Below are 22,971 nucleotides of genomic sequence, written 5' to 3' on the forward strand. Positions count from 1 at the left end.
TTTGCACTTGCCGTTCCTTCTGCCTGGGACACCACATCTCCTCCTCTGCCCCTGGTAAACTTGTATTTCTCCTTCAAGACCTAGCCCAGAAACCACTGACCCTGACTCCTCAGGCTGTCCAAGGGTCCCTACGATCCCAGGTGCTCTCCCACTGCACCCCCTCCCGGCAGTGAGAGGCCCTCGGGCTGGCAGCAGGCCTGCTTGGCCTCCCAGGGTTCATCTGTGTTGAGGAATTAGGCCATCAGGTTGGTGATGGGGTGGGTTAGGGCCGTGGTCGGCAAACCGCGGCTCTGGAGCCACATGCGGCTCTTTGGCCCCTTGAATGTGGCTCTTCCACAAAATACCACGGCCTGGGTGAGTCTATTTTGAACAAGTGGCGTTAGAAGAAGTTTAAGTTTAAAAAATTTGGCTCTCAAAAGAAATTTCAATCGTCGTACTGTTGATCTTTGGCTCTGTTGACGAATGAGTTTGCCGACCACTGGGTTAGGGGACTGTAACTCAGCCCCTGGGAGCTGGCCTCTGTGGCAAACGCAAGTGGGGGAGAGGGGGAGCAGGCATTCTGTGCCACAAGGTGAGGTCCTGGGTCCTAGGCAGGAAGGACCCCTGTGTCACTAGAGGACCTTGACCTGAGGAGGTGGGCCAGGGCTTGGTGTATCTGGGAACCTAATCTGAGGATCACCTGTGCTTCAGTACCAGGGGCATTGATGAGACCTCTGGGAGCGTGTGTGTGTGTGTGTGTGTGTGTGTGTGTGTGTGTAGATGTGTAAGTGTTGGGGGGGTGGGGTGGCTGCCTGCCAGGGACAGTGGGGTACTCTCCTCTGCCCTGTGAACACCGCAAGGACCTCAGTGCTGTCATCCTGGCCTCCTGCAGCGGCTGTTGCAGAGAGCCAGGAGGCAGCCTTGAAACCCGCGAGGCTGCCCCCAGGACCTGCCCGCCGCCTCCGGCCCCCAGCTCCCCCTCCCTTTCCCCCAGGGGGGGCCCTGCTTCCTCGGGGTTCCCAGCGGCCACAGCACCGTCCACAAGCCCAGCCAGCCCGTCCGGTCTCCCCGAGGCTGGAGGTGGGCCTGAAGCGCTGGTCTCCCCCGTGAGCACCTCGCCCTCGCGGCTGCCGAGAGGTAGCTCCTGGGGTATCAGACTTTGCAGACCGGGAAACAGCTCCGAGCCGGGAAGGGGCGCGCTCCCGGCCCCGGGAGCAGGAGCTGGGGCGGGAGGGGGTGGGGGGATCCCAGCCAGCTGGGTCTGAACGCCAAGTTCTGCCTGCAGCCACCGCGCCTCCTCCCTCGGGTTCCAGGCTCGACCTTCGGTTCCTCCCCCTCGCCCCCCTCCCCCCAGCCACATCCGTCCCGTTCGGAGATCGATGAGTCAATGTCCCGAAGCGAGCGCCGGGCCGCGCGTGCGAGCCGGGGAAGGCAGCCCAGGCTCCCTGGGAGTCCGGGCTCCGCGGGGAGCAGGACCCGCCCCTGGGGTTCGGTCTGGGAACAGTGTGCCTCCCGCTGGGGGGCACCCCTGCCCCGCCCGCCAAAGGGAGTCGGGTGGGGCGTCCCCAGGGCTCCCCGCGGCGGGCGGGCGGATCTCCCCGCTGGCGCCCCCAGGTTCAGAGGTGCGGGAGGTGCGGGAGGTGCGCGAAGGGGGGAGTCAGCGCGCCCAGCCCCGCCCCCGGGCCGGGCGGGGGAGGAGGCGGGAGCAGATGGCAGCAATTACGGCGGGACCGCCCCCGCCCGTAGCCCGAGGCCGGAAGATCGGCTCCGAGCGCTCTCCCGGGCGGGGGAGGAGCGCCGGGGGTGGGCGGGGGCCTTCCTTCCCCCGGGAGCCGGGCGCAGAGATTCCCTTAGGAAAGGCCAGGCCCCGCTCCCCCATCCCGCTCCCGCCTCCGCTCCCCGCGTTCTCGGAGGCCCGTGCCCCAACAAGCCCCGCGCCCGTGGGTCTGCAGGCGCCGCGGTTGCAGGCGGGGCCGGAGGTCCGGGCCGGGGCCGGGGAGCTGGACGGTCGCACAGGTTGTTATCTGAACGGGGCCGGCGGAGGGGAGGAATGGCGTGTGCAGTCCCAGCCCTGGGCCTCGGCAGGTGCTGACTCGCTCTGCTCTGCAGGAAGGCGAAGCCGCTTTTCTCACAAAGGGCCCCAGGAGCAAGCCCGGGCGGCCCCTGGCTGAGCTGCTGACGATAGAGAGGGCCGAGCAAATGGCTGGAGGGCGCCCCCGTGGGTGAGGGGCAGGGCCCGAGAGGCAGGGGGACTCGGACCCAGGACCGAGACAACTGGACCCGTCGGGCTCCCCTGGCCCTTTCTTTCTTCCTGAATTTCTCTCCCATCCTCCCTCATGTTGTCCAATTCATTAGCAAAATGTGTCCCTTCTGTCGCTAAGATTAGCCCCTCCCCCACCCCATCCAGTGTCCAAGCCCCCATCCCTGTCTTGCACAACTGCAGAGGCTCCTGTCTGCTCTCCTGGCTCCCCAAGGGGTCAATCCACACATCTGCCAGGGTGACCTTCAAAAACACAAATCCAAAAAACAAAAACACAACAACTCAGGGCATGTCACTCTCTGCTTAACAGCCTCCTACGGCTTCGCCAGGAAGAAAGCCCCAACGCCTTACCCAGGCCCCTGCCTCTCCCACCTCTCCTCCATCATTCTCCCCTCCGCCCAGCTGCTGCTCACACTGGCTGCCTTCCTGTCTCTTGAACTTGACAAGCCTTTCCCCACCTCTGGCCTTGGCCTTGCTGCTCCCTTTGCCTGGAACACTCTGCCCAGATCCTTCACAGGGTGTCAACTCCCTTTTAACCCTGACCACACGACTAAAGCAGCCCCACACCCCTCTGCCGGATCTCCCGTGTCCCTTAACCTTATCTGTTTCTTCCATAGGACGAACCACTTTCTGTAATTATCTTCCTTATTCCCTTGGTTTGTGGTCGGTCTCACTTCCCAGAATGCCAGCTGGTTCATGAGTGTGGGGGCCGGGTCCGTCTTGTTCTCTGCTAGCACAATGCCTGGCACAAACCTAGCAGGTGCTCAACATACTTTGTACACTTAAGGAATGCAGGAGGCCTGGGGAACCCCCCAGACACTGGTCACCCTAAGGGGCTACTCCCTGGGAGGGGCTGGCCGCTAACCCCTATATTAACCTGTGTTCACCCACATGTTTTATAGCCATGGGCAGGCCTGTGGTTTTCAGTGGCAATCAGCTCAGCAGCCAGTGCTTACTGAGTATCTACTATGTGCCAAGGATTATTCTGAGTGTGTTTCGTGGCTTAAGTAATGTTTTTGGTTTTGGTTTTTTAATTCTCACCCCAGGTTATGTTTTCACTGATTTTTAGAGAGACAGAGAGAGAGAAATTGATCAGTTGCCTCCTATATGCACCCTGACTAGAGATCGAACCTGAAACCTAGGTATATGCCCTGACTGGGAATCGAACCCGCTACCTTCTGGTGTACTGGACGATGCTCCAACCAACTGAGTTAAGCACCCGGCCAGGGCTGCTTAACTCATTTTAACTTGCACAATGAAGTAAATACTAATATCCTCAGTTTACAAGCAGAGACTCACCAGGACACATGCAAGAATGTGTGATCATTCAGCAAACACACTGGTGCACCATAAGGATTGAATTCATTTGTTATTATCATACAACCGATAGATGGGTGAAGTGAATGCCCATAGGTGAGTCTGGGGCATTTAGTAACTATGCAGGAAGGTGGAACCGAACAATAGGGCAGGATCGAGGAGTGTGTGTGTGTGGTGGTGGTGGTGGGGGGGGGGGGGCATGGGGCTAGTTTGGGCAAGGGGTAAGTACTAGTAGAAGAGGAAGTTTAGGCCACTCTGGGTCCCCAGGGCACTCAGGGTGCAGATGTGGTGTGGAGGCAAGGGCCTGGGTCCCGGTGTTCTGCCACCCACCAGAGGGGTGATGGTGGGCCACCGCTTACCTCCTTGGAGCCACATTAGCAAAATGCTGGGGGAGGCTTACATAACACGAACTCCTGGAGCCATTGCCAGGACTGAATTAAAACATGCTCATGGAAGTGCTTGCTGGTGAAAGGGACCAGGGAAGGGTGCGGTTGCCACCCTGGAAAGATGGGGTTAGAGCTATGCTCTGGGCCCTCCTGAGTTACAGCCATTGCTCTGTGCCCCTTGGGTGGGGGGCAGGGTGTACCACCTGTTGCCTTTTCTGTGCTTGGCCTGCACAGAGTTAGTACTCAATGCGTGTTTGGTGAGAGACTGCATGTGTTTGCAGAGTGAACGTCTGAGTGAGGGAGTGACCAGGGGACGAGTTAGAGAGGGAGAATAAGTGCATGCGTGAAAGATGGAGTGAGTGAAGCAGGAGCTAGAGACACCCGCTGCTCTGTGCCTCAGTTTCTTCATCTGTCAAGGGCAGTGGTAAGACCTGGCCCACCTTTCTCCCTGGGCTCCCGTGTGGATCAGATGAGGTGGGCAGTCCATGGAGGCCAACCCCGTGCTCCATGCAGACCTCACGTGGCTGGTGCTCCCCTCCCCCACATCCCTGTCCCCTGGAATTTATAGGTTCCTCATTGTCCTCCACAAAGGCCTTCTAGGGAAGGAGGCGGGGTGGGTGAGGAGATGGGAATTAAAAAGTCAGAGGCTGAGTAACAGCCGGCCACACCCGAGGCCCCATAAATCTGCCGGGGCTCCCTGTGAGATGGACTTCGTTAGCCTTCACGCCGGGTGGGCCAGGGGCTCCTGCCCCGGGATGAGCTCCTCCTCCTCGCAGCTCCCGAGCCTCACCAAGGTGGAGGGGTGTGTGTGGACACGAAGACAAGACCCTGAGAGTGAGTGAGGGGTGAATCCTGTTGTTTTCTCCCTAGCTGTCACAACATCCTTCCTCCCATGTCAGCTCGTCTGCTGCTGTGGGTTCTTGCAGAAAAACGCGCTTCCTGTCGGTATTCTGAGTCCCTTGGTGAGGAGGGCCTAGAGGTCCAGACTCCGGGAAAACCGCCTCCTCCCCCTCCCAGCCTTTGGGGAGAGAGTGGGGGCTGAGAGTAGAATTGGCAGATGGCGCCGTGTTAACAGATGACATGGAAAACAAAATCACTCAGCTGCTCTCTCCCTCCGTCTTCCCCATGGAAGGGGATGGCCTTCAAACTGGAAAGATAATGTCAACTGGGAGGGTGGGGAAGTAGGGGAGAGAAGCTACAGGACAGCGGGCCGCATGCCAGCACTCACAGACCTGCCTTGGAGTCCCCTCTCTGCCACCCAATGGCTGGACACTCTCAGGTGGGCTCGTTACCTCTCAGAGTCTGTTTCCTCATCTGTAAACTGGGCCGATGAGAAAGCCTTACCTTCTCACTGGCTTTTACGAAGATAACACGGATTTCTGTGTTTGTAAAATGAGCTTTACAACTTGTGAAGGTGTAAACATGTAAGAGGTTCCTTATAAGCAGTAAGTGCCAGACCTTCATTGTTTGTAAAATAACCTTTAAAACCTTTTTTCTTATAACAAAATAGAATAGAGTAGAAAACATCACAGGGCATCACAAAGTTGTGTAAAACTTTGCTTTCTGTATATGTATGTTATATGTATGCTCATGTGTCCTGGGTAGATGTATTTCGTATGAGTGGTGGACGAGAAAGTTGCAAACGTTTTTTTACGTAGGGGGAATGTTTCCAGAAGGGAATGGGATGAAAACTAACAACAGGAAACGCTCCAGGTGAAAGGTAATGGGCTGGGGGCCTGGCTCCCAGCAGCTCAGTGGCACTGAGGCTGGTGGAGAGGGGTTCCTAGGACCCACCTAACTGCCCTCTCAGTGGGCGACAAGGCTCTCTTTGCTTTGTAGGATGCCTTGGGCCTGAATCCTGAGTTAAACACCGGAATTAAACGGGGCCGTGTCCATAGCTCCCTGAGCATGGCCCTGAACTGAGCCAGAGAAAACAGGCTGGTCAGTGGGAACCTTGACCTCCTGTGCCTGGACCCCTCCCCCAACAAATCAACTTTGAGTGCACGCCAAAGGCTCCGCAACAGGTATGATGTACTGGTGGTCAGGACCCCTTGTCTGAACTTCACCCATGACCCTCATCTCCACCCCTTCCCGAGGCGCCATAGTCCAGTGAGGGTAAGCTGGCCGGAGGGGCCCTAAATCAATCTCAGACTTCCCTGGCTGGCATTGAGTTACGAGCTGTGGGTTTTGTGATGTAGATCATGGTTAGGGAGGAGGGGGCATGACCTATGGCAGGTCACACAGGACCCCCAGAAGGGGCCAGGGCCGGGGTCAGAGGCCACCTCCTCCATTCTTCATTCCCCCCTCTGGGTCCCATTCCATGTCTAGTCTTAAGCTGAGTTGAGCCAATTCCCCACTGACTGCTGGCCCCAGCTGCACCTGCCATCAGGCCTATAAGGTGGGAGTAGGGGGCTGAGCAGGAAAAAAAATCCTGGAAGAAAGGGAGAGGGTGAGATGATAGTACCTTTGGTTTCCTAAAGGAGACAGGTCTGTGCTCCAAACCAGACTCAAGAGTTTGCTGAGTTCTTTCTCTGTGGGTTTGCCATTGCACTCTCCCCAAACCTCTCCCTTGTCCGCTGGTTGAATTTCACAAGTCAAGACTCCTGCCGACCCCAGCCTAAAGGAGTATTCGATGGCCGGAGGAAAGATGTGACAGAGAGCAAGAGGGAGAACCGAGCTGGTGCTCCAGACAAAGTATGCTGTCATTGTCAGAGGGATAGAAAGGTGGAAAGATCCTGACGGTGAGATGAGAAAGACCAAATGTTGAAAAGATAGAGAAAAGGCAAAGCGAGAGAGACAGAAAGAAGATGGACAGACAGAAGGCAGTGAAGAGAGCAACGTTGAAAAGAAATTGGAGTGGCAAGAAGAGCGTTCTGGTGAACTCCTGTCAGCCCCCAGCAGCTAAGAGGTCAAAGGAGCATAAGCTGTACAATTCCTTTGCTGTCAATCCTTCAGGCACCACACTAAGACTCCAGAAGGCGCTGGCTGAAGTGTCCCGTGTCCCCCAGGATGTTATCCATTATTTTACGCATTAACCAGCAACCCCCCTCCCCCACTACCACAGCCATCTCTACCAGCAGAGACGTACACAGGGAGGGTCAAGACCCAGCCTGGGGAACTGGACAGGGGGTAGGAAGGGACCAGCAGAGAGTCCTGAGGACAGAGGCCTGCACAGGGTACCTCGGAACAGCTGTCTCTACTGGTGGAAGGTAAAATAAACCTCACAAACCTAGGTGACTAGTCAGGTGGGCTCCAGCTGATCTATAGAAATAACTCCTCTACACTTCATGCTTTGGGCCAAAAATGCGACCCCCACCACCCTGCTCCTGTGCATCTGTCCTGCCAAGACCCCACCTCTTCATCTGGCCCCTGACCTTCTGCTACAGCATCAACTGTCAGGTGGGGGTGCTCTCCCAATTCCTGTCCCAGGCTGCCACCTGCTGGCTGAGCGTGGCCTTACAGAAATAGGACCCTGGCGGAGGCTGGGGATGGTCTGTTTTAGGCCTGGGGGAAGGGAATTTGAAAAGCAAAATGAGAAATCCCCTTTTACTAGCTAGATGTCTTTGGGGCTCTCAGCATAGGCTGAAGTCATACCTTTCTCTATAGTCATTCCTGAATGGTGCTGGGGGCTCTCAGGCCACAGGAGAAACTGTCAGGGAGCTCATGGTTCCTGAGTGGCTGAAACTGTGCTAGATGGGGGAGACAGAGATGACCAAGGTGAGGGAAACAGCCAAGAACGAGATTAATGATAACTAGTGTACAAAAGACAAACATGTGCCCGACACAAGGCAGGTTTCAATGAATAGTTACTGCATGCATGCATGAATGAACGAATGAATGAATGAAGTACAGAAATAGCACCGAGGAGTGATGAACTGAATATAGGAGAGGTTGGGGAGGAAAAGAAGGAAACAGTCAGGGAAATTTCTCTGATTCTTTTCTTTTTTCTTCTTCTTTTGTTATCAAGTTGTAATTATCTTGGTGGAAGATTCAAACATTATACAAGTTTAAAAAGCAAAATGTGAAGGTCTCCTTTCACCTCCCTCCTAACCACCTTCCTTACGTTTTAACGAGCTCCACATTAGAACCCAGGGGGAGATTTGAAAACTCCCACTGCCCAAGTCATGCCCTAGGGCCTAGGCTAATTACCTCAAATCTCTGGAGAGGGTTTCAGGCATCACTATTTTTTAAAAGTCTCTGAGTGATTACACAGTGCTGCCAACATTGAGAACCGTTCCAGCCCTTTCTATGTACTTATATACATGTAAGCAGCCAAGCACACCCGTGTCCCCCCCTACACACTAATTGAGCTCCTTTGCTCCTCATTGGACATGTCTCAGATATTTTCAGAGCGGTCCATAGGAATCTATTTTTTAGATTCCAAATGATAATAGGCATGCTCATATTTTTCAAGCCCTTCTCTATTGAACATTTGATTTCTTTCTAAACTTTTTCTTAGTATTGCAAACAATGCTGCAAAGTATATACAGTATATCTTTACTCACATATGCAAGTACTATTTTGGGAAAGACTTCTAAAAACAGAATTTCTGGGTCAATGTGTATATACATTTGTTATTTTGATAGAAACTGCCAAAATGCTTTCCAAAAATACTTCACTAACTTATATTCCCCCAACATTGCAAGCACTTAATATTATTAATGTTTAATTTTTGCTAAACTGATGGGCCAAAAGTAATATTTCATTATTTTTTTTAAATTTATTGATTTGAGAGAGAGAGAAACATCTGTTTATTATTCCACCCATTCATGCATTCATTGGTTGATTCTTGTATGTGCTTGATTGAACCTTAAACCTTGGTGTATCGAGATGATGCTCTAACCAACTGAGCTACTTGGCTAGGGGTTCATTATTGTTTGAAAAAAATTTTTTTAAATTGATTTCAGAGAGAGGAAGGGAGAGGGAGAGAGAGATAGAAACTTCAATGATGAGAAAGAATCATAGATCAGCCACCTTCTGCATGTCCCCCACCAGGGATCAAGCCTACAACCTGGGCATGCGCCCTGACATAGAATAGAACTGTGACCTTCTGATTCATGGGTCGACCCTCAACCTCTGAGCCACACCGGCAGGGCCATTGTTGTTTTACTTTGCCTTTTCCTGCTTACCTGTGAGATTATGCATCTTTTCATATATTTATTGGCCATTTGTATTTTCTCTGTGAATTAATTGCCATGTCTTTTGTCCATTTTCTCATTGCATTTTTAATTTAATTAAGATTAGAGAAAATTCTCTTTCTGATAATGTGACTGGCTGGACTCTGGACGGATCTTTCTGAGTGCTAGTTAAAATACAAATGAAGATTATTTTTAAGAGCATTGAAGAGATGGCTAGATAGCAAGACTTTATTAGGTTATAATCTAAGGCAGGAATGGGGAAACTTTTTTCTTCAAGGGCCATTTGGATATTTATAACATCATTCGTGGGCCATACAAAATTATCAGCTTAAAAATTAGCCTGCTATATTTCGTCAAACATTAATTAACTCACCCGTAATGCCTTGACAGGGCCAGACCAAGTGATTTTGAGGGCCAGACATTCCCCACCCCTGATGAGGGAAGGCAGGAACTCAGGGAAATAGAACAAAGCATCTACTGTGTCTGAGGACATTTGTTGAACTAGACAAACTTGAGCTTCAATTTCTGCAGTCTTTATCTTTGACAGAACCAAGGTGAGGAATTTAATAGATTTCTTTAAAAAGCTATGACGCCAAAGGGCATGCCCTTAATGTATGGTTGAATCTGAAATAAATCTGCCCCACTGTCACCTCCAGAAGACTTTAAGGAAAGCTGCCTCTGGGCTAAGCAGATGAAAAAGCTCTATCTCTGAGCTGTAGCCACTAGCTGATCCTTGAGCTGATCTGCAGCCCAAATTTATATTAACTTGGGTAATCCAAAACTCTCCGAGTCAGGAATTTAGGTTAAAGTGGTTGGTTCAGGTCTGGTAGTACCTCTAAGTGCCTGGCAGAAGCAAAGTCATGTTCTCTGTAAAAAAAAAAAATAAATAAAAATAAAAAAAAAAATCAGAGAAAACAAATACTTCACAGTAAAACAAACAAACAAAAGAACCCCAAACCCCATTAAATACAAAAAGAAAAAAGACTATCAGCAAGACTCAGCCCATCCATACAATCCAAGATAATCTCCTTAACTTCATTTTATCTGTAAAGTCTTTTTGCCATGTAATGTAACTTATTGACAGGTTCTGGTGATTAGGATATGGACATCTCTAGGGGAACTATTATTCAGCCTATTACAACAAAGTCAGTTCATTTCACTGAAATCATAGAACTTTAAGATAATTAAATGGACAGATTGAACAGCAGATTAGATGCAACCAAAGAGAGAATTAGGAAAGTGGATGACAGATTTAAAGAAAGCCACTCTTCATACAGATGGCCGAGAGACATTTGAAAAAATGCTCAAAGCCACTGATCATCAGAGAGATGCAAATTATAATGACAATGAGGTATCACCTCACACCTGTCAGAATGGCTACCATCAACAAATCAATAAATGACAAGGGCTGGCAAGGTTGTGGAGAAAAGGGAACCCTAGTACACTGCTGGTGGGAATGCAGACTGATGCAGCCATTATGGAAAACAGTATAGAGTTTCCTCAAAAAATTAAATATGGAACTGCCATTTAACCCTGTGATCCCACTTCTAGAATATATCCTAAGAAACCCGAAGCACCAATCAGAAAGAATGTATGCACAATTTACAATAGCTAAGATCTGGAAACAGCCCAAGTGCCAATGAGTAGGTGAGTGGATAAAAAAGCTGTGGTACATTTACATCATGGAATACTATGCAGCAGTAGAAAAGAAGAATCTCTCACCCTTTGAGACAGCATGGAGGGACCTGGAGAGTATCATGCTAAGTGAAGTAAGTCAGTCAGAGAAAGACAAGCATCAGATGATCTCACTCATATGTGGAATCTACTAGTAATTAAAAAAATAAACTGATGAACGGAATGAATCCAGAGACATGGAAACATGGAACAGAGTGAGGAATCTTGGAGGGAAGGCGGGGGAGGGTGGGTGGGTGGGAGGTAATCAACCAAAGACCTTGTATGCATACATGCATAACCCATGGACACAGACAATGGTGTGTTGAAGGCCTGGAGTGGGGGTGGGCTGGGCTGAAGGGGGGCTAAAGGGGGGTGGGGAAGGGGACATATGTAATACTTTCAACAATAAAGATTTATTTTTTAAAAAGAAATTCAGTCTTGTTGCCATAACAAAAATACCACATATGGCCCGGTGGCGCGGCCCAGCGCAAGGTGCGTGCCTTCTTCCGCTCGTGCCTCGACATGCACGAGATAGAGAGGCTCGGCCCAAGGCCCATGCTTGAGGTCATCGAGGACTGCGGAGGCTGGGACCTGGGTGGCGCCGCCGAGCGCCCGGGGTCCTCGGGACACTGGGACCTCAACCGGCTGCTGTACAAGGCGCAGGGCGTGTACAGCGCCGCCGCGCTCTTTTCACTCACCGTTAACCTGGGCGACAGGAACTCCTCACGCTATGTCATCCGCATTGACCAAGATGGGCTCACCCTACCAGAGAGGACCCTGTGCTTAGCACAGGATGAGGGCAGTGAGAAGATCCTGGCAGCTTACCGAGTGTTCATGGAGCGCCTGCTCAGCCTACTGGGTGCTGATGCTGTGGAGCAGAAGGCCCAGGAGATCCTGCAACTGGAGCAGCGGCTGGCCAACATCACAGTGTCAGAGTATGATGACCTCCATCGAGAGGTCAGCTCCATGTGCAACAAGGTGACACTGGGACCGCTGCAGAAGACCACTCCCCATCTGCAGTGGAAGTGGCTGCTGGACCAGATCTTCCAGGAGGACTTCTTAGAGGTCGAGGAGGTGGTGCTGCTGGCCACGGACTACATGCAGCAGGTGTCCCAGCTCATCCGCTCCACACCCCGAAGGATCCTGCACAACTACCTGGTGTGGCACGTGGTGGTGGTCCTGAGTGAACATCTGTTAGCACCGTTTCGAGAGGCTCTGCATGAGTTGGCACGTGAGATGGAGGGGAGTGACAAGCCCCAGGAGCTGGCCCGTGTCTGCCTGGGCCAGGCCAACCGCCACTTTGGCATGGCTCTTGGCACCCTCTTTGTGCATGAACACGTCTCAGCTGCCAGCAAAGCCAAGGTGCAGCAGCTGGTGAAAGACATCACGTACATCTTGGGCCAGCGCCTGGAGGAGCTGGACTGGATGGATGCTGAGACCAAGGCGGCTGCTCGGGCCAAGCTCCAGTACATGATGGTGATGGTCGGCTACCTAGACTTCCTGCTCAAACCCGAGGCCGTGGACAAGGAGTATGAGTTTGAAGTCCACGAGAAGACCTACTTCACAACATCTTAAACAGCATCCGCTTTAGCATCCAGCTCTCAGTCAAGAAGATCCGGCAGGAGGTAGATGAGTCCACGTGGCTGCTTCCTCCACAAGCATCAATGCCTACTATCTACCCAACAAGAACCAGATGGTGTTCCCTGCTGGTATCCTGCAACCCACCCTGTATGACCCCGATTTTCCAGTCTCTGAAGTCCGGGGGCATTGGCACCATCATCGGGCACGAGCTGACCCATGGCTACGACGACTGCGGGGGGGGGGGGGGGGGAGTGCAATATGACCGCACGGGCAACCTGCTGCACTGGTGGACAGAGGCCTCCTACCGCCACTTCCTGCGCAAGGCTGAGTGCATCGTCCACCTCTACGACAACCTCACTGTCTACAACCAGCGGGTGAATGGAAAGCACACACTTGGGGACAACATCGCAGATATGGGGGGCCTCAAGCTGGCCTACTATGCTTATCAGAAGTGGGTGCGGGAGCATGGCCCAGAGCACCCACTGCACCGGCTCAAGTACACACACAACCAGCTCTTCTTCATTGCCTTCGCCCAGAATTGGTGCATCAAACGGCGGTCACCGTCCATCTACCTGCAGGTGCTGACCGACAAGCACGCACCTGAGCACTACAGGGTGCTGGGCAGTGTGTCCCAGTTTGAGGAGTTTGGCCGGGCCTTCCATTGCCCCAAAGATTCGCCCATGAACCCTGCTCACAAGTGCTCTGTGTGGTGAGCCGGCCGCTTCCCACCTACCCGCACGTCCCACTGTCCTGCACGAATTGCCTCCTGCTGGCCACTGGACCTGGCACTGGCCCCAATCTGGGTGTCACCTGCCTTCCCAGTCCCTCCAGGACCTCAGCCCCTGCTGTCCATCACTTCAGGGAGGACTCAGAGCAGGGATGAGGTTGGGCTTTAGGAAGGCATGGGGAGAGATGCAGGGGTCCCCAGACTTGACTCTAGTCAGCCATAGCCCGTGGCCAGGCCGGACTCTCCAGGCCCCACCTCTGCTGTGTTCTTGCTGCTATGTCTGGTCAATAAAGCTGCTGTACTGTCAAAAAATAAAAAAATACCACATACGGGGTGACTTAAACAACAGAAATTTATTTTATCACAATTCTTCAGGCTAGAAGTCCAAGGTCAAGGTGCCAGAGGGTTGGTTTCTGATGAGGACTCTTCTTGGCTTGTATATGGCTGTCTTCTCACTATGCCATGACATGGTCTTCCCACTATGTTCACATGGAAGGGGGGAGAATGAGTGCACCCTCTGGTGTTTCTTCCTTTTCTTAAAATGACAGCAGTCCCATTGTATTAGGGCCCTACCATATGACCTCACTTAATTTTAAGTATCTTCATAAAGGCCCTATCTCCAAATACAGTCACATTGGGGGGTTAGGGTTTCAATGTATGAATTGCGGGACACAATCCAGCCCATAACAGATCCCTTGCTCACACCATGTATGAAAGTAAATTCTAGATGGATTAAAGACTAAAGAGTAAAATACAACTGTAAAATTAATAAAAGAAATGAGATCTTTGTGACCTTAGAGTGGGAAATTCTTTTTAAACAAGACCCAAAAGCATAAAGTATAAGGAGGAATTTTGATGAATTTAACCACATCAAAATTCAGGATTTCTTCCAATGAAGTTCATCACAGGTAAAGCTAACAGAAAGGTTTATAGCACTGTTGCCATTTAAACCTGATAATGGGATTATTACCTAGAATATTAAAAGGAATTCCTGAAAAATAAAAGTTTAAAAACAGGAAAGTTCAATAGAACATTACACATAGGCTATGAACAGGCAATTCATAGGAGGGGAAGTAAGAATGGCCATCAGGTATGTGGAGAATGCCCATCTTGTTGATAACCAGAAAAATCCAGTGTAAAATAGCAATACCACTTTATAGTTCTGTGCCACCAGATTGACAAAAACTAGAAGGCCTAATCATTACAAGTGTTGACTGGGATGTAGGGAGACTTTTATGCACTCACTGCCGGTGTGTACATACCAGCAGTGAGTGCCTAGTAGAGAGCCACCTGGCAGTCCCTGGTCAACAACAGGTCTGGGCCCGAGGACCCAGCAATCTCAGAGATGCTCTCTTGCAGGCCCGCAACTAGATATGCACAAGGATGTTCACTGCAGCATTACTTGTAGAGGCAGGAAGTTGGAGGCAACCTAGGTGTCCATCACGAAAAGGTAGATAAGTAAAATGTGGTGGGTGCACATATGGAATTCAATGCAGAAGGAAGAAGCGGGGGGAGGGGGGGGAGAGAAAGAGGAAAAAAGGTAGGCCCCACATTTTTTATTAGGACCTCAAGGTGTTTCCAGGAGCGTCGCCCATCTGCTTGCATTTCATTGGCCAAAACTGTGTTACGTGGTCACACGTAACTAAAAGGTGACTAAAGAGAAGGGAGGTTATAAATAGGGATTGCGTACTTAATCAGCGATGACTAACACATAACCTGGGACAGTGGTGGGCAAACTCATGAGTCAACAGAGCCAAATATTAACAGTACAACGATTGAAATTTCTTTTGAGAGCCAAATTTTTTTAAACCTAAACTTCTTCTAACGCCATGTCTTCAAAATAGACTCGCCCAGGCCATGGTATTTTGTGGAAGAGCCACACTCAAGGGGCCAAAGAGCCGCATGTGGCTCACGAGCCGCAGTTTGCCAACCACGGCCCTAGTAGATTTCTCCCAAACGCTGCATAGAATTCACCGCATCTTACCAGGATTGTCAGAGGTACAGCAGCCCTTTTGTGACGGTGAGAGGAAAAGTGAAGCGATTCCCAGACAAGGCCCTGACATCAAGTTACATCCACACCCAGAGCCTCTCACCCACGAATTCTTATCTTGTGTGAAGAATGAACCTTTATTTGTTTACGTCACTTGTATCAGGTAGGGCTCCGTTGCAGACGTCAGAAAGAAACCTGGCTCGTTTAAACAGAAAAGGATGGAGAAGCAGGCTCTGGGTCCAGGAGCCACGTCCAGCTCTGAGAGGCACATGACCTGTGCGTGCGATCAGGAAAACAGCACTCACCACTCACTACAGGAAGCTGAGGAATCAGGAAGCTGCTCACCAGAGCGCCGGAGCATCTGTGGTGACGTGTGACAGCAAAACGGATGTCCCAAGCTATTTAGCGCTGTTCTAAATTTATGCCTTGCACGAGAGCAGAACCTAAATCACGGATTCCTCGCTCAAGGGAATCTGGGAAGTGGTTTAGCTTTCCAGCTCAGCAGCTCAGAAGAAACACTGAAAGGAGTTTTGGACTCGTGTGGAGCAGCCAGTCGAGGGCAGCAACCACACCGTGAGGTCAGCTTTGGATTACTTACGGCCAAAGGCACTCCTGCCTGGAACACTGCACAGGGAGCAACAGGATCTGTCTTGAAAGCACAGTGTTGGGTAAAAGCCAATGCCACATAGTTCTAAGGTGTTAGTTAAAACATGCACAATCAGCACTACATTTCTCAATGAAATGTAGTTTCAAGGATATATGTGCCAATTGGTAAAGAGAAGTAGGAGGGGAATGAGCTATGGAAATCAGGAATAAAAGAAATAAACTACATAAGGCTGGGAGTGGTATAAACAGAGGAATAGGATTGGCTCAAGTGTCTACACCTGAGGTCCAAAACCAATCCATTACCTTTAATATCAATATTACCTTGAAGAATAATTTATTATTAAATGAAGGCAATAATTATAAATAACTTAATTTGAATAATTAAATTAATGTATCTTAATATGAATACAACTTAAATATTCCATACTTAATTTACCACACCAAAACTATTCCATTAAACTTAATATGTCATAATGTCTGTGGTCCTAATTAGGCAATTCTTTACGTTTTAATTTCCCCAGAACTTAAACAAACAGGTCCAGGTGACTCCAGGATCCCTCCCCGCCCTCCCCAGCGTCAGCCCCCTTTAGAGAGATGTCCACCCTCACACCCACGACCCCGTCAATCACACTCTGCGCAGGGACAGGGACTTGGGGCGTTCGGAGACCTCACGACCCTTCCATCTTCCAGGATGTGTTTCCTGCAGCTGGTCTCCCCGAAGGTGGGAGGTGAGCGCCTTTGGAGGACAGGAGTGTCCTCCTCTCAGAGCCGCCCCACTCGGGGCAGGACCTGGGGGCGGGTCTTGGTCACTGCGGAGGAGAGCACCCGCCCCTCGCGGCCCCCATCCTTACTTACCCGGCTTGATCCAGCTTAAGTCTAGCCATCTGGCACCTGTGTTGCTTCCTGGGGAGAGAGTCCACTCCGCCGCTCCCGAGACTGGTGAGTGTGCTCCCAGGAGTCTGGGGGATGCTGTGGGCCCCAGCAGTGACTGCCTCCTAGGGAGCCCCCAACCCTAGGTGAGGTCCCAGGGGAAGAGAAGACCTGCCCTCTTGAATCTCCCTGGGATCCTCACTTACCATGAACCACTCCTCCCCTTTTGGGGATACTCCACGTGTCCTCCCTGCCTCCACCTGTCCTCCCTGCCTCCTCGTGTCCTCCCTGCCTCCACGTGTCCTCCCTGTCCTCCCTGCCTCCATGTGTCCTCCCTGCCTCCTCATGTCCTCCCTGCCTCCACGTGTCCTCCCTGCCTCCACATGTCCTCCCTGCCTCCACCTGTCTTCCCTGCCTCCCTCTGCCTCCACCTGTCCTCCCTGCCTCCACCTGTCCTCCCTGCCTCCCTCTGCCTCCACCTGTCCTCCCTGCCCCCACCTGTCCTCCCTGCCTCCACCTGTCCTCCCTGCCTCCCTCTGCCTCCACCTGTCCTCCCTGCCTCCACCTGTCCTCCCTGCCCCCATCTGTCCTCCCTGCCCCCACCTGTCCTCCCTGCCTCCACCTGTCCTCCCTGCCACCACCTGTCCTCCCTGCCTCCACCTGTCCTCCCTGCCTCCACCTGTCCTCCCTGCCCCCACCTGTCCTCCCTGCCTCCACCTGTCCTCCCTGCCTCCACCTGTCCTCCCTGCCCCCACCTGTCCTCCCTGCCTCCACCTGTCCTCCCTGCCTCCCTCTGCCTCCACCTGTCCTCCCTGCCTCCACCTGTCCTCCCTGCCTCCACATGTCCTCCCTGCCCCCACCTGTCCTCCCTGCCTCCTCGTGTCCTTCCTGCCTCCACCTGTCCTTCCTGCCTCCACCTGTCCTCCCTCAAAGGGTGGATGGGACGGGATGCCCAGTGGGAAAAGGCCCTCCCCGGGGAAGCGTTGGGAGATTTGCAGCTGGTGAGCCCCCTCCCAGCTCCCCTCCATTCTGTGTTACAGATGTCAGCTGTGCGGAGGGGGGACTCGCTTCTGCCCCCAGGCTGAAGGAGGAAGAGCTGCCACTGTGGAGGGGGCACTGGACATGTCTGAGGCACCGTCCTGCCGGGACAAGGAGACCCCTGCCCCAGACCGCAGGCTGGGGGCCCTGTACTGGGCCTGTGTGCGCAACGACTGCGCCCAGCTGCAAGCTGTGCTGGACGATGGGGTCTCCCCAGAGGAGGCCGCCCAGGTGGACGGCAATGGGAGGGTGAGCCACCCCCGTGCTTCCCAGGGCAGCTCTGGGTCCGGCCCCACCACCCTCCTCCTGAGAGTGCCCGGGGCCTCAGGAAGAAGGGAGCGGGCCAGAGCGGTCTCACCGGCGGGGTACCTCTGGGGCAGTGTGGGTCAGCGGGCACGGGGAGCCAGGAGCTCCGGGGAGCACAGGCTGAGCGGCCCCTCCCCCAGACAGGCCTCATGGTTGCCTGCTACCGCGGCTTCGGGAGCGTGGTGGCCCTGCTCAGCCGCTGCCCGTTCCTGGACGTGAACCGACAGGACAAAGAAGGCGACACCGCCCTCATGCTGGCTGCCCAAGCAGGTGGGAGCCTGCTGACCCACCCTCCGCCAGGCCCCCTCCAGACCGGGCCACAGCGCCACACCCCGCAGGGCGTTCTCCCACCCCAGACGCTGCAGTGTTGGGGGGGCGGGGGTTGGGGCGTCACCACCCCTTTCCTGGGGCCCCAGATCTGCCCTCGGTGCTCTGCAGGCCACGCGCCTCTGGTGAGTCTCCTGCTCAGCTACTACGCGGGCCTGGACTTGGAGCGCCGGGACCAGCGGGGGCTGACGGCGCTGATGAAGGCCGCCGTCCGGGACCGGGCTGAGTGCGTGGCTGCCCTCCTCATGGCAGGTGCGCAGGCCTGCGGGGACCAGGGTGCATGGCCTCCGGCCCCTCCCCCAGTCACCCAGCAGACACCGAGTCAGCTGTCATAGTTGCCGAGAGGAGAGAGGTGGAGACGGAGGACCAACCTAGGCTGGCTTCCTGGGTGAGGGGAGGGGTTGGGCTTCTCACAATCCAAGTCCAGCTGTAGATAGCTCTGTTACATTGTGAATGGAAGTCCCAGGAAAGAAAAGGAGAGGACGGTTAGACCGACCGGAGAACTAAAACACAGCAGGCCGGTATCCGGAGGCAGGCCCTCACCTCCTCCTCCTGGCTCTGCCTCTAGCTGAGCGGCTTCCCTCTCTGGGCCTCCCCAGTAAAAGGAAGGTGCAGGCGGTCTCCGCCATGGAGCTCTGAGCAGCTAGGTTCCAGGGTCACAGTGACGTACGGAGACGTGTGGCTGCGTGGAGTTCTGGAGTGAAGGCCACACTGTTTGTGGAGCTGTAGGCTCTCCTTATCCCCTCAGGGGAGCTGTCCTCTGACGGTAACTCCGGGGACCCCAGCCTGCAGCTTTCCCCTCCCCCATCCGTCAGATTGAGTTTGGGGTGTGAAGGGGGGGAGTTCTGCACCCCCACCTTTGACTCAGAGTATTTGCTACTCCCCCAGGATTAAAGGGGTTTGGTGATGAAAAGAAGGACTAGCAGGACCCGCCCCCGCCCCCCACCACCACCTGCACACCACCCCTCTGGTCAGTCCCTTGGTTCAGGAGTCCCTATTCCGTTCTGGGTTTGGAGACCCCCAACATGTCCCTCTGAAGTCTTTCCCCCTTCTCTGTACGTCATTGTTCTTCACCATCTCAAACAGAGGCTGGGGTCTGGGACTGGTCCCGTCTCTGGGCTGTGGCCACTCCCAGATTCCAGCTGTAACAAGATGAGTGGGAATTTAACCCCAATCAGTCCTGCTGCTGAAGCATGTGCCCTCCTGCAAATCACCCATCCCCGCCCCAGCCCACATCACCCCGTGCCCCCTCCCAGGTGCTGACCTGACAGCAGTGGATCCTGTGCGGGGCAAGACGGCCCTGGAGTGGGCGGTGCTGACCGACAGCTTCGACACCGTGCAAAGGATCCGGCAGCTGCGGCGGCGGCCCCGAGTGGAGCAGCTCAGCCAGCATTACCAGCCAGAGTGGCCGGCCCTGCCCCGGCTCGTGGCCCAGGCCCAGGCCCAGGGTGCCCCATCTCTCCTAGAGAGATTACAGGCCACCTTGAGCCTCCCCTTTGCCCAGTCTCCTCAGGAGGGGGGTGTCCTGGACCACCTTGTGACCATCACGACCAGCCTAGCCAGTCCCTTCCTCACCACTGCCTGCCACACTCTGTGCCCTGACCGCCCACCTGCACTTGGGACCCGAAGCAAGTCTGTGCCAGAGCTGCTAGGCACTGCTCCTCCCCCGCCCCCACACCCCCAGCCTCCACAGGTCGTCCCTGGCCCCCGGGTCCTCATCCCTTACCAGAGTCCTCAAGGTGTGTTGGGTATGTGCCCTCAGTGGCTACAGCCCAGGGACAGTTCCAGCCCCAAGCCCCAAGTCCCCAAGATCCTCCTCTCCAAGGCACCCTCACGCCCCAGCCAGTGTGAGCCAGAGCCCAGGCCTGCAGGGCATCGCAGCCTGGCCCTTCCTGTCTGGCGATACCGGGAGCTCAGGATGCAGAGGAGGATGCAGGAGAAGGAGGCCGGGGGTGCACAGAGCCAGGGGAAGGCGGGCTAGGCCGAACTGGGAGCAGGGAATCAGCCCCTCGCATTGGCTCCCCTGCCCTCTAGAGCCCCTTCTGCCTGTCATCCGATGTACGAGGTTATTCACACGACACTGTTTGCAGCAGTAAGAGTGGGAACAGCCTATGTGTCTACAGGGGACTGGCTAAATGATTTGGGTGTCATTACTGTACCCCCATATGAGGTGTTCTATGCAGTGATAAAACAGGAGCAAGGCAGCTCTTTATGCTCCGATAGGAAACTATCTTCCAGAATCTGGAATCCAGATGTTTGAGTGAGAAATAGCCAAGGGGTAGAACAGTGCATATGGCATGCTACTATTTGTCAAGTCTGCACAGAGCTAAACTTGACTAGTACAAACAGAAAGTGAGTACCAAGATTTATTTAACTAGTTAATGAGTGAGCCAGCAGGATGGATCAAAGGCAGAAATGAAAACCATTATTGACAGTCAGTGGGGAAAAAATAATGCTGGAATAAGATCGCAAAGTTGATACAAAAAGTTAATTCCCACCTTGCAATAAAATCATAACTGTTTTTTTTTCCCCTCAACCAGATGAAAATGATTTGCTATTTTTCAATCTTCTACAGGTTAACCCTCTTCACTTTACAGAGTCTGGGCCCCCATCAATAGGAACTTATATGTCAAACCAAGTGACTTCCCCTAGATGACCCATAGGTGGGGTTATTAGCCAATGGTCTAAAATAGCTCTGAAGGGGCACTGGGTAATTCTGTGTGTGCCTTATTGACAAGTTTTTGAAATTTTTCTCTTTTTTCTTTCTTTTTTGGTTGTTAATTCTCACCCGAGGATATTTTTTCCAATGTATCAACTTTGCAATCTTATTCCAGCATTCTTTTATTCCACTGACTGTCAATAATGGTTTTCATTTCTGCCTTTGACCCATCCTGCTGGTTCACTCATTAGCTAGTTAAATAAATCTTGGTACTCACTTTATGTTTTTAGGAAGGGAGGGAGAAGGGAGAGAGGGAGAAAAAGAGAAACATCGTGTGAGAGACACATCGTTTGGTTGCCTCCCACACGAACCCTGGCCAGGGTACATGCAAACCAGCTACATGCCCTTGACCCAGAATCAAACCCGAGACCCTTTGGTGCATGAGCCAACGTTCTAATCACTGAGAAACACCAGCCAGGGCTGAATTTGTTTTGTTTTGTTTTGTTTTTTTTGTTAATCTTTGGCCCAGAATATTTTTTTCCATTGATTTTTAGGGAGAGTGGAAGAAAAAGGGAAAGACAGAGAGAAACATTGATGTGAGAGAAACACATCAATTGGTTGCCTCCTGCAAGAGCCCTGACCAAGGTCTGAGCTGGGGAGGAGCCTGCAACCAAGGTATGTGCCCTTGACCGGAATCGAACCCAGAACCCTTTGGTCCACAGGCCAACACTCTTGCCACTGAGCCAAACTGGCTAGGGCTCTTAACATATTTGTTGCATAAATATATTTGCATGTATGTTTGTAATAATAAAAGCAACCAATATAAGGTGCTTACTATGTACATTTAACACTCCCAATAATCCTTTGAGGAGTTTATCTTGGAGGACATGGAGTACAGAGAGGGTAAGGAATTACCGAGGGTCACACAGCTGGAAAACGGCAGACAGAGATCAAGGGTGAGAGCCAGTTAGGAGGCTGTCTCCTAACACTAACCCCCGCGGTCTCACTGGACCCTCCCTGGAAAGAACCATGGGATCTCCTTGGGAAAAAGATGAACAGCTGATCAGGGTGGAAGGGAGACTTTTCATTGACTATCTTTTTTAACCTTTTGATTCTTTAAAAAAACACACAACAACTTCATTTTTTTAGAACAGTTTTAATATATAGAAATGTTGTGAAGAGAGTTCCATATTCCCCACATCCAGTTTCCTCTATTATTAGTACGAGTACAGTACATTTGTTACAATTTGAGCCAATATTAATACATTATTATTAATGAAATCCATACTGTATTTATATTTCCTTCGTGTTTACTTAGTGTCCTTTTTCTGTCTGGAATTTCATCCAGGATACCACTGTACATTTAGTTGCCATGTCTCTGTAGGTTCCTGGAGACTGTGAGCAGTTCCCAGACTTTCCTTGTTTCTGATGACCTTGATACTGGTCAGAAATTTTGTAGAATAACCCTCAACTAGGATTTGTGTGATGTTTTTCTCATGATTAGAGTGGGGTTATGGATTTTTGGGAGAAAGATCACAAAGGTGATGGGCCATTCTCATCACATCATATCAAGGGTACATACTATGAGCATGACTTATCATGGTGGAGTTGACCTTGATCACGTGGCTGGGTAATGTTTGTCATGTTTCTCCACAGTAAAGTTACTCTTTCTTCCCTGCTTTCTTTCTTTTTTTAAAAAAATTTATTGTTGACACTATTGCAGATGCCCCCCAATTCCCCTCCCCTTTGCCCACCCACTTCCACTCAGCCCTTCCCCCCCCCCTCCCTTGGCCCTCACCGTACTACTGGTATTGTCTGTGTCCATGGGCTATGCATACATGTTCTTTAGCTAATCCCTTCACTTTCTTTTATCCAGTTCCCCCATCCCTCCTCTCTAACATTTATCAGTCTGTTCCAGGTATCCATGCCTCTGGTTCTATTTTGCTCATCCGCTTATTTTGTTCATTAGATTCCACATATTAGTGAGATCATATGGTATTTGTCTTTCTCTGACTGGCTTAGTTCACTTAGCATAATAATCTTCAGGTCCATCCATGCTGTCGCAAAGGGTAAGAGTTCCTTCTTTTTTATTTTTTTAAATATATTTTTATTG

The 22,971-nt window shown here is 52.2% G+C and overlaps 2 protein-coding genes and 1 long non-coding RNA gene across 4 annotated transcripts; 2 read left to right on the top strand and 1 right to left on the bottom strand.

The window, feature by feature from the left end:
- Positions 1–11,225: 11,225 nt before the first annotated feature.
- Positions 11,226–13,048, top strand: LOC307101041 (endothelin-converting enzyme-like 1; the record flags this gene model as incomplete). The annotated part of the gene is given in 4 exon segments (XM_079773771.1): positions 11,226–12,315; positions 12,318–12,413; positions 12,416–12,500; positions 12,502–13,048. Coding segments are annotated over 4 exon segments (1,818 nt in total), but the record flags the coding sequence as incomplete, so codon positions are not given.
- A 4,625-nt stretch (positions 13,049–17,673) lies between these two features.
- On the top strand, positions 17,674–20,545 carry ANKRD33 (ankyrin repeat domain 33). Of its 2 annotated transcripts, none has more exons than XM_079773623.1 (3): positions 17,674–18,142; positions 18,311–18,475; positions 19,456–20,545. In XM_079773623.1, exons 1-3 carry the CDS (start codon positions 18,022–18,024, stop codon positions 20,178–20,180), a joined length of 1,011 nt encoding a protein of 336 aa, XP_079629749.1. In that variant the 5' UTR covers positions 17,674–18,021; the 3' UTR covers positions 20,181–20,545. The 2 variants fall into 2 exon arrangements, with proteins under 2 accessions (XP_079629749.1, XP_079629748.1); XM_079773622.1 differs by having other exon boundaries at positions 18,013–18,142; positions 18,311–18,451.
- Positions 18,350–19,596, bottom strand: LOC307100952. Its single transcript, XR_013813625.1, has 5 exons — positions 19,464–19,596; positions 19,274–19,341; positions 18,743–18,893; positions 18,571–18,638; positions 18,350–18,461 (listed from the first exon to the last, which is right to left on the bottom strand). It is a non-coding gene; the product is annotated as an uncharacterized lncRNA (long non-coding RNA).
- Positions 20,546–22,971: the final 2,426 nt, after the last annotated feature.

The sequence above is a fragment of the Cnephaeus nilssonii genome, assembly GCF_951640355.1.
Source record: "Cnephaeus nilssonii genome assembly, chromosome: 6".
NCBI lineage: Eukaryota > Metazoa > Chordata > Mammalia > Chiroptera > Vespertilionidae > Cnephaeus > Cnephaeus nilssonii.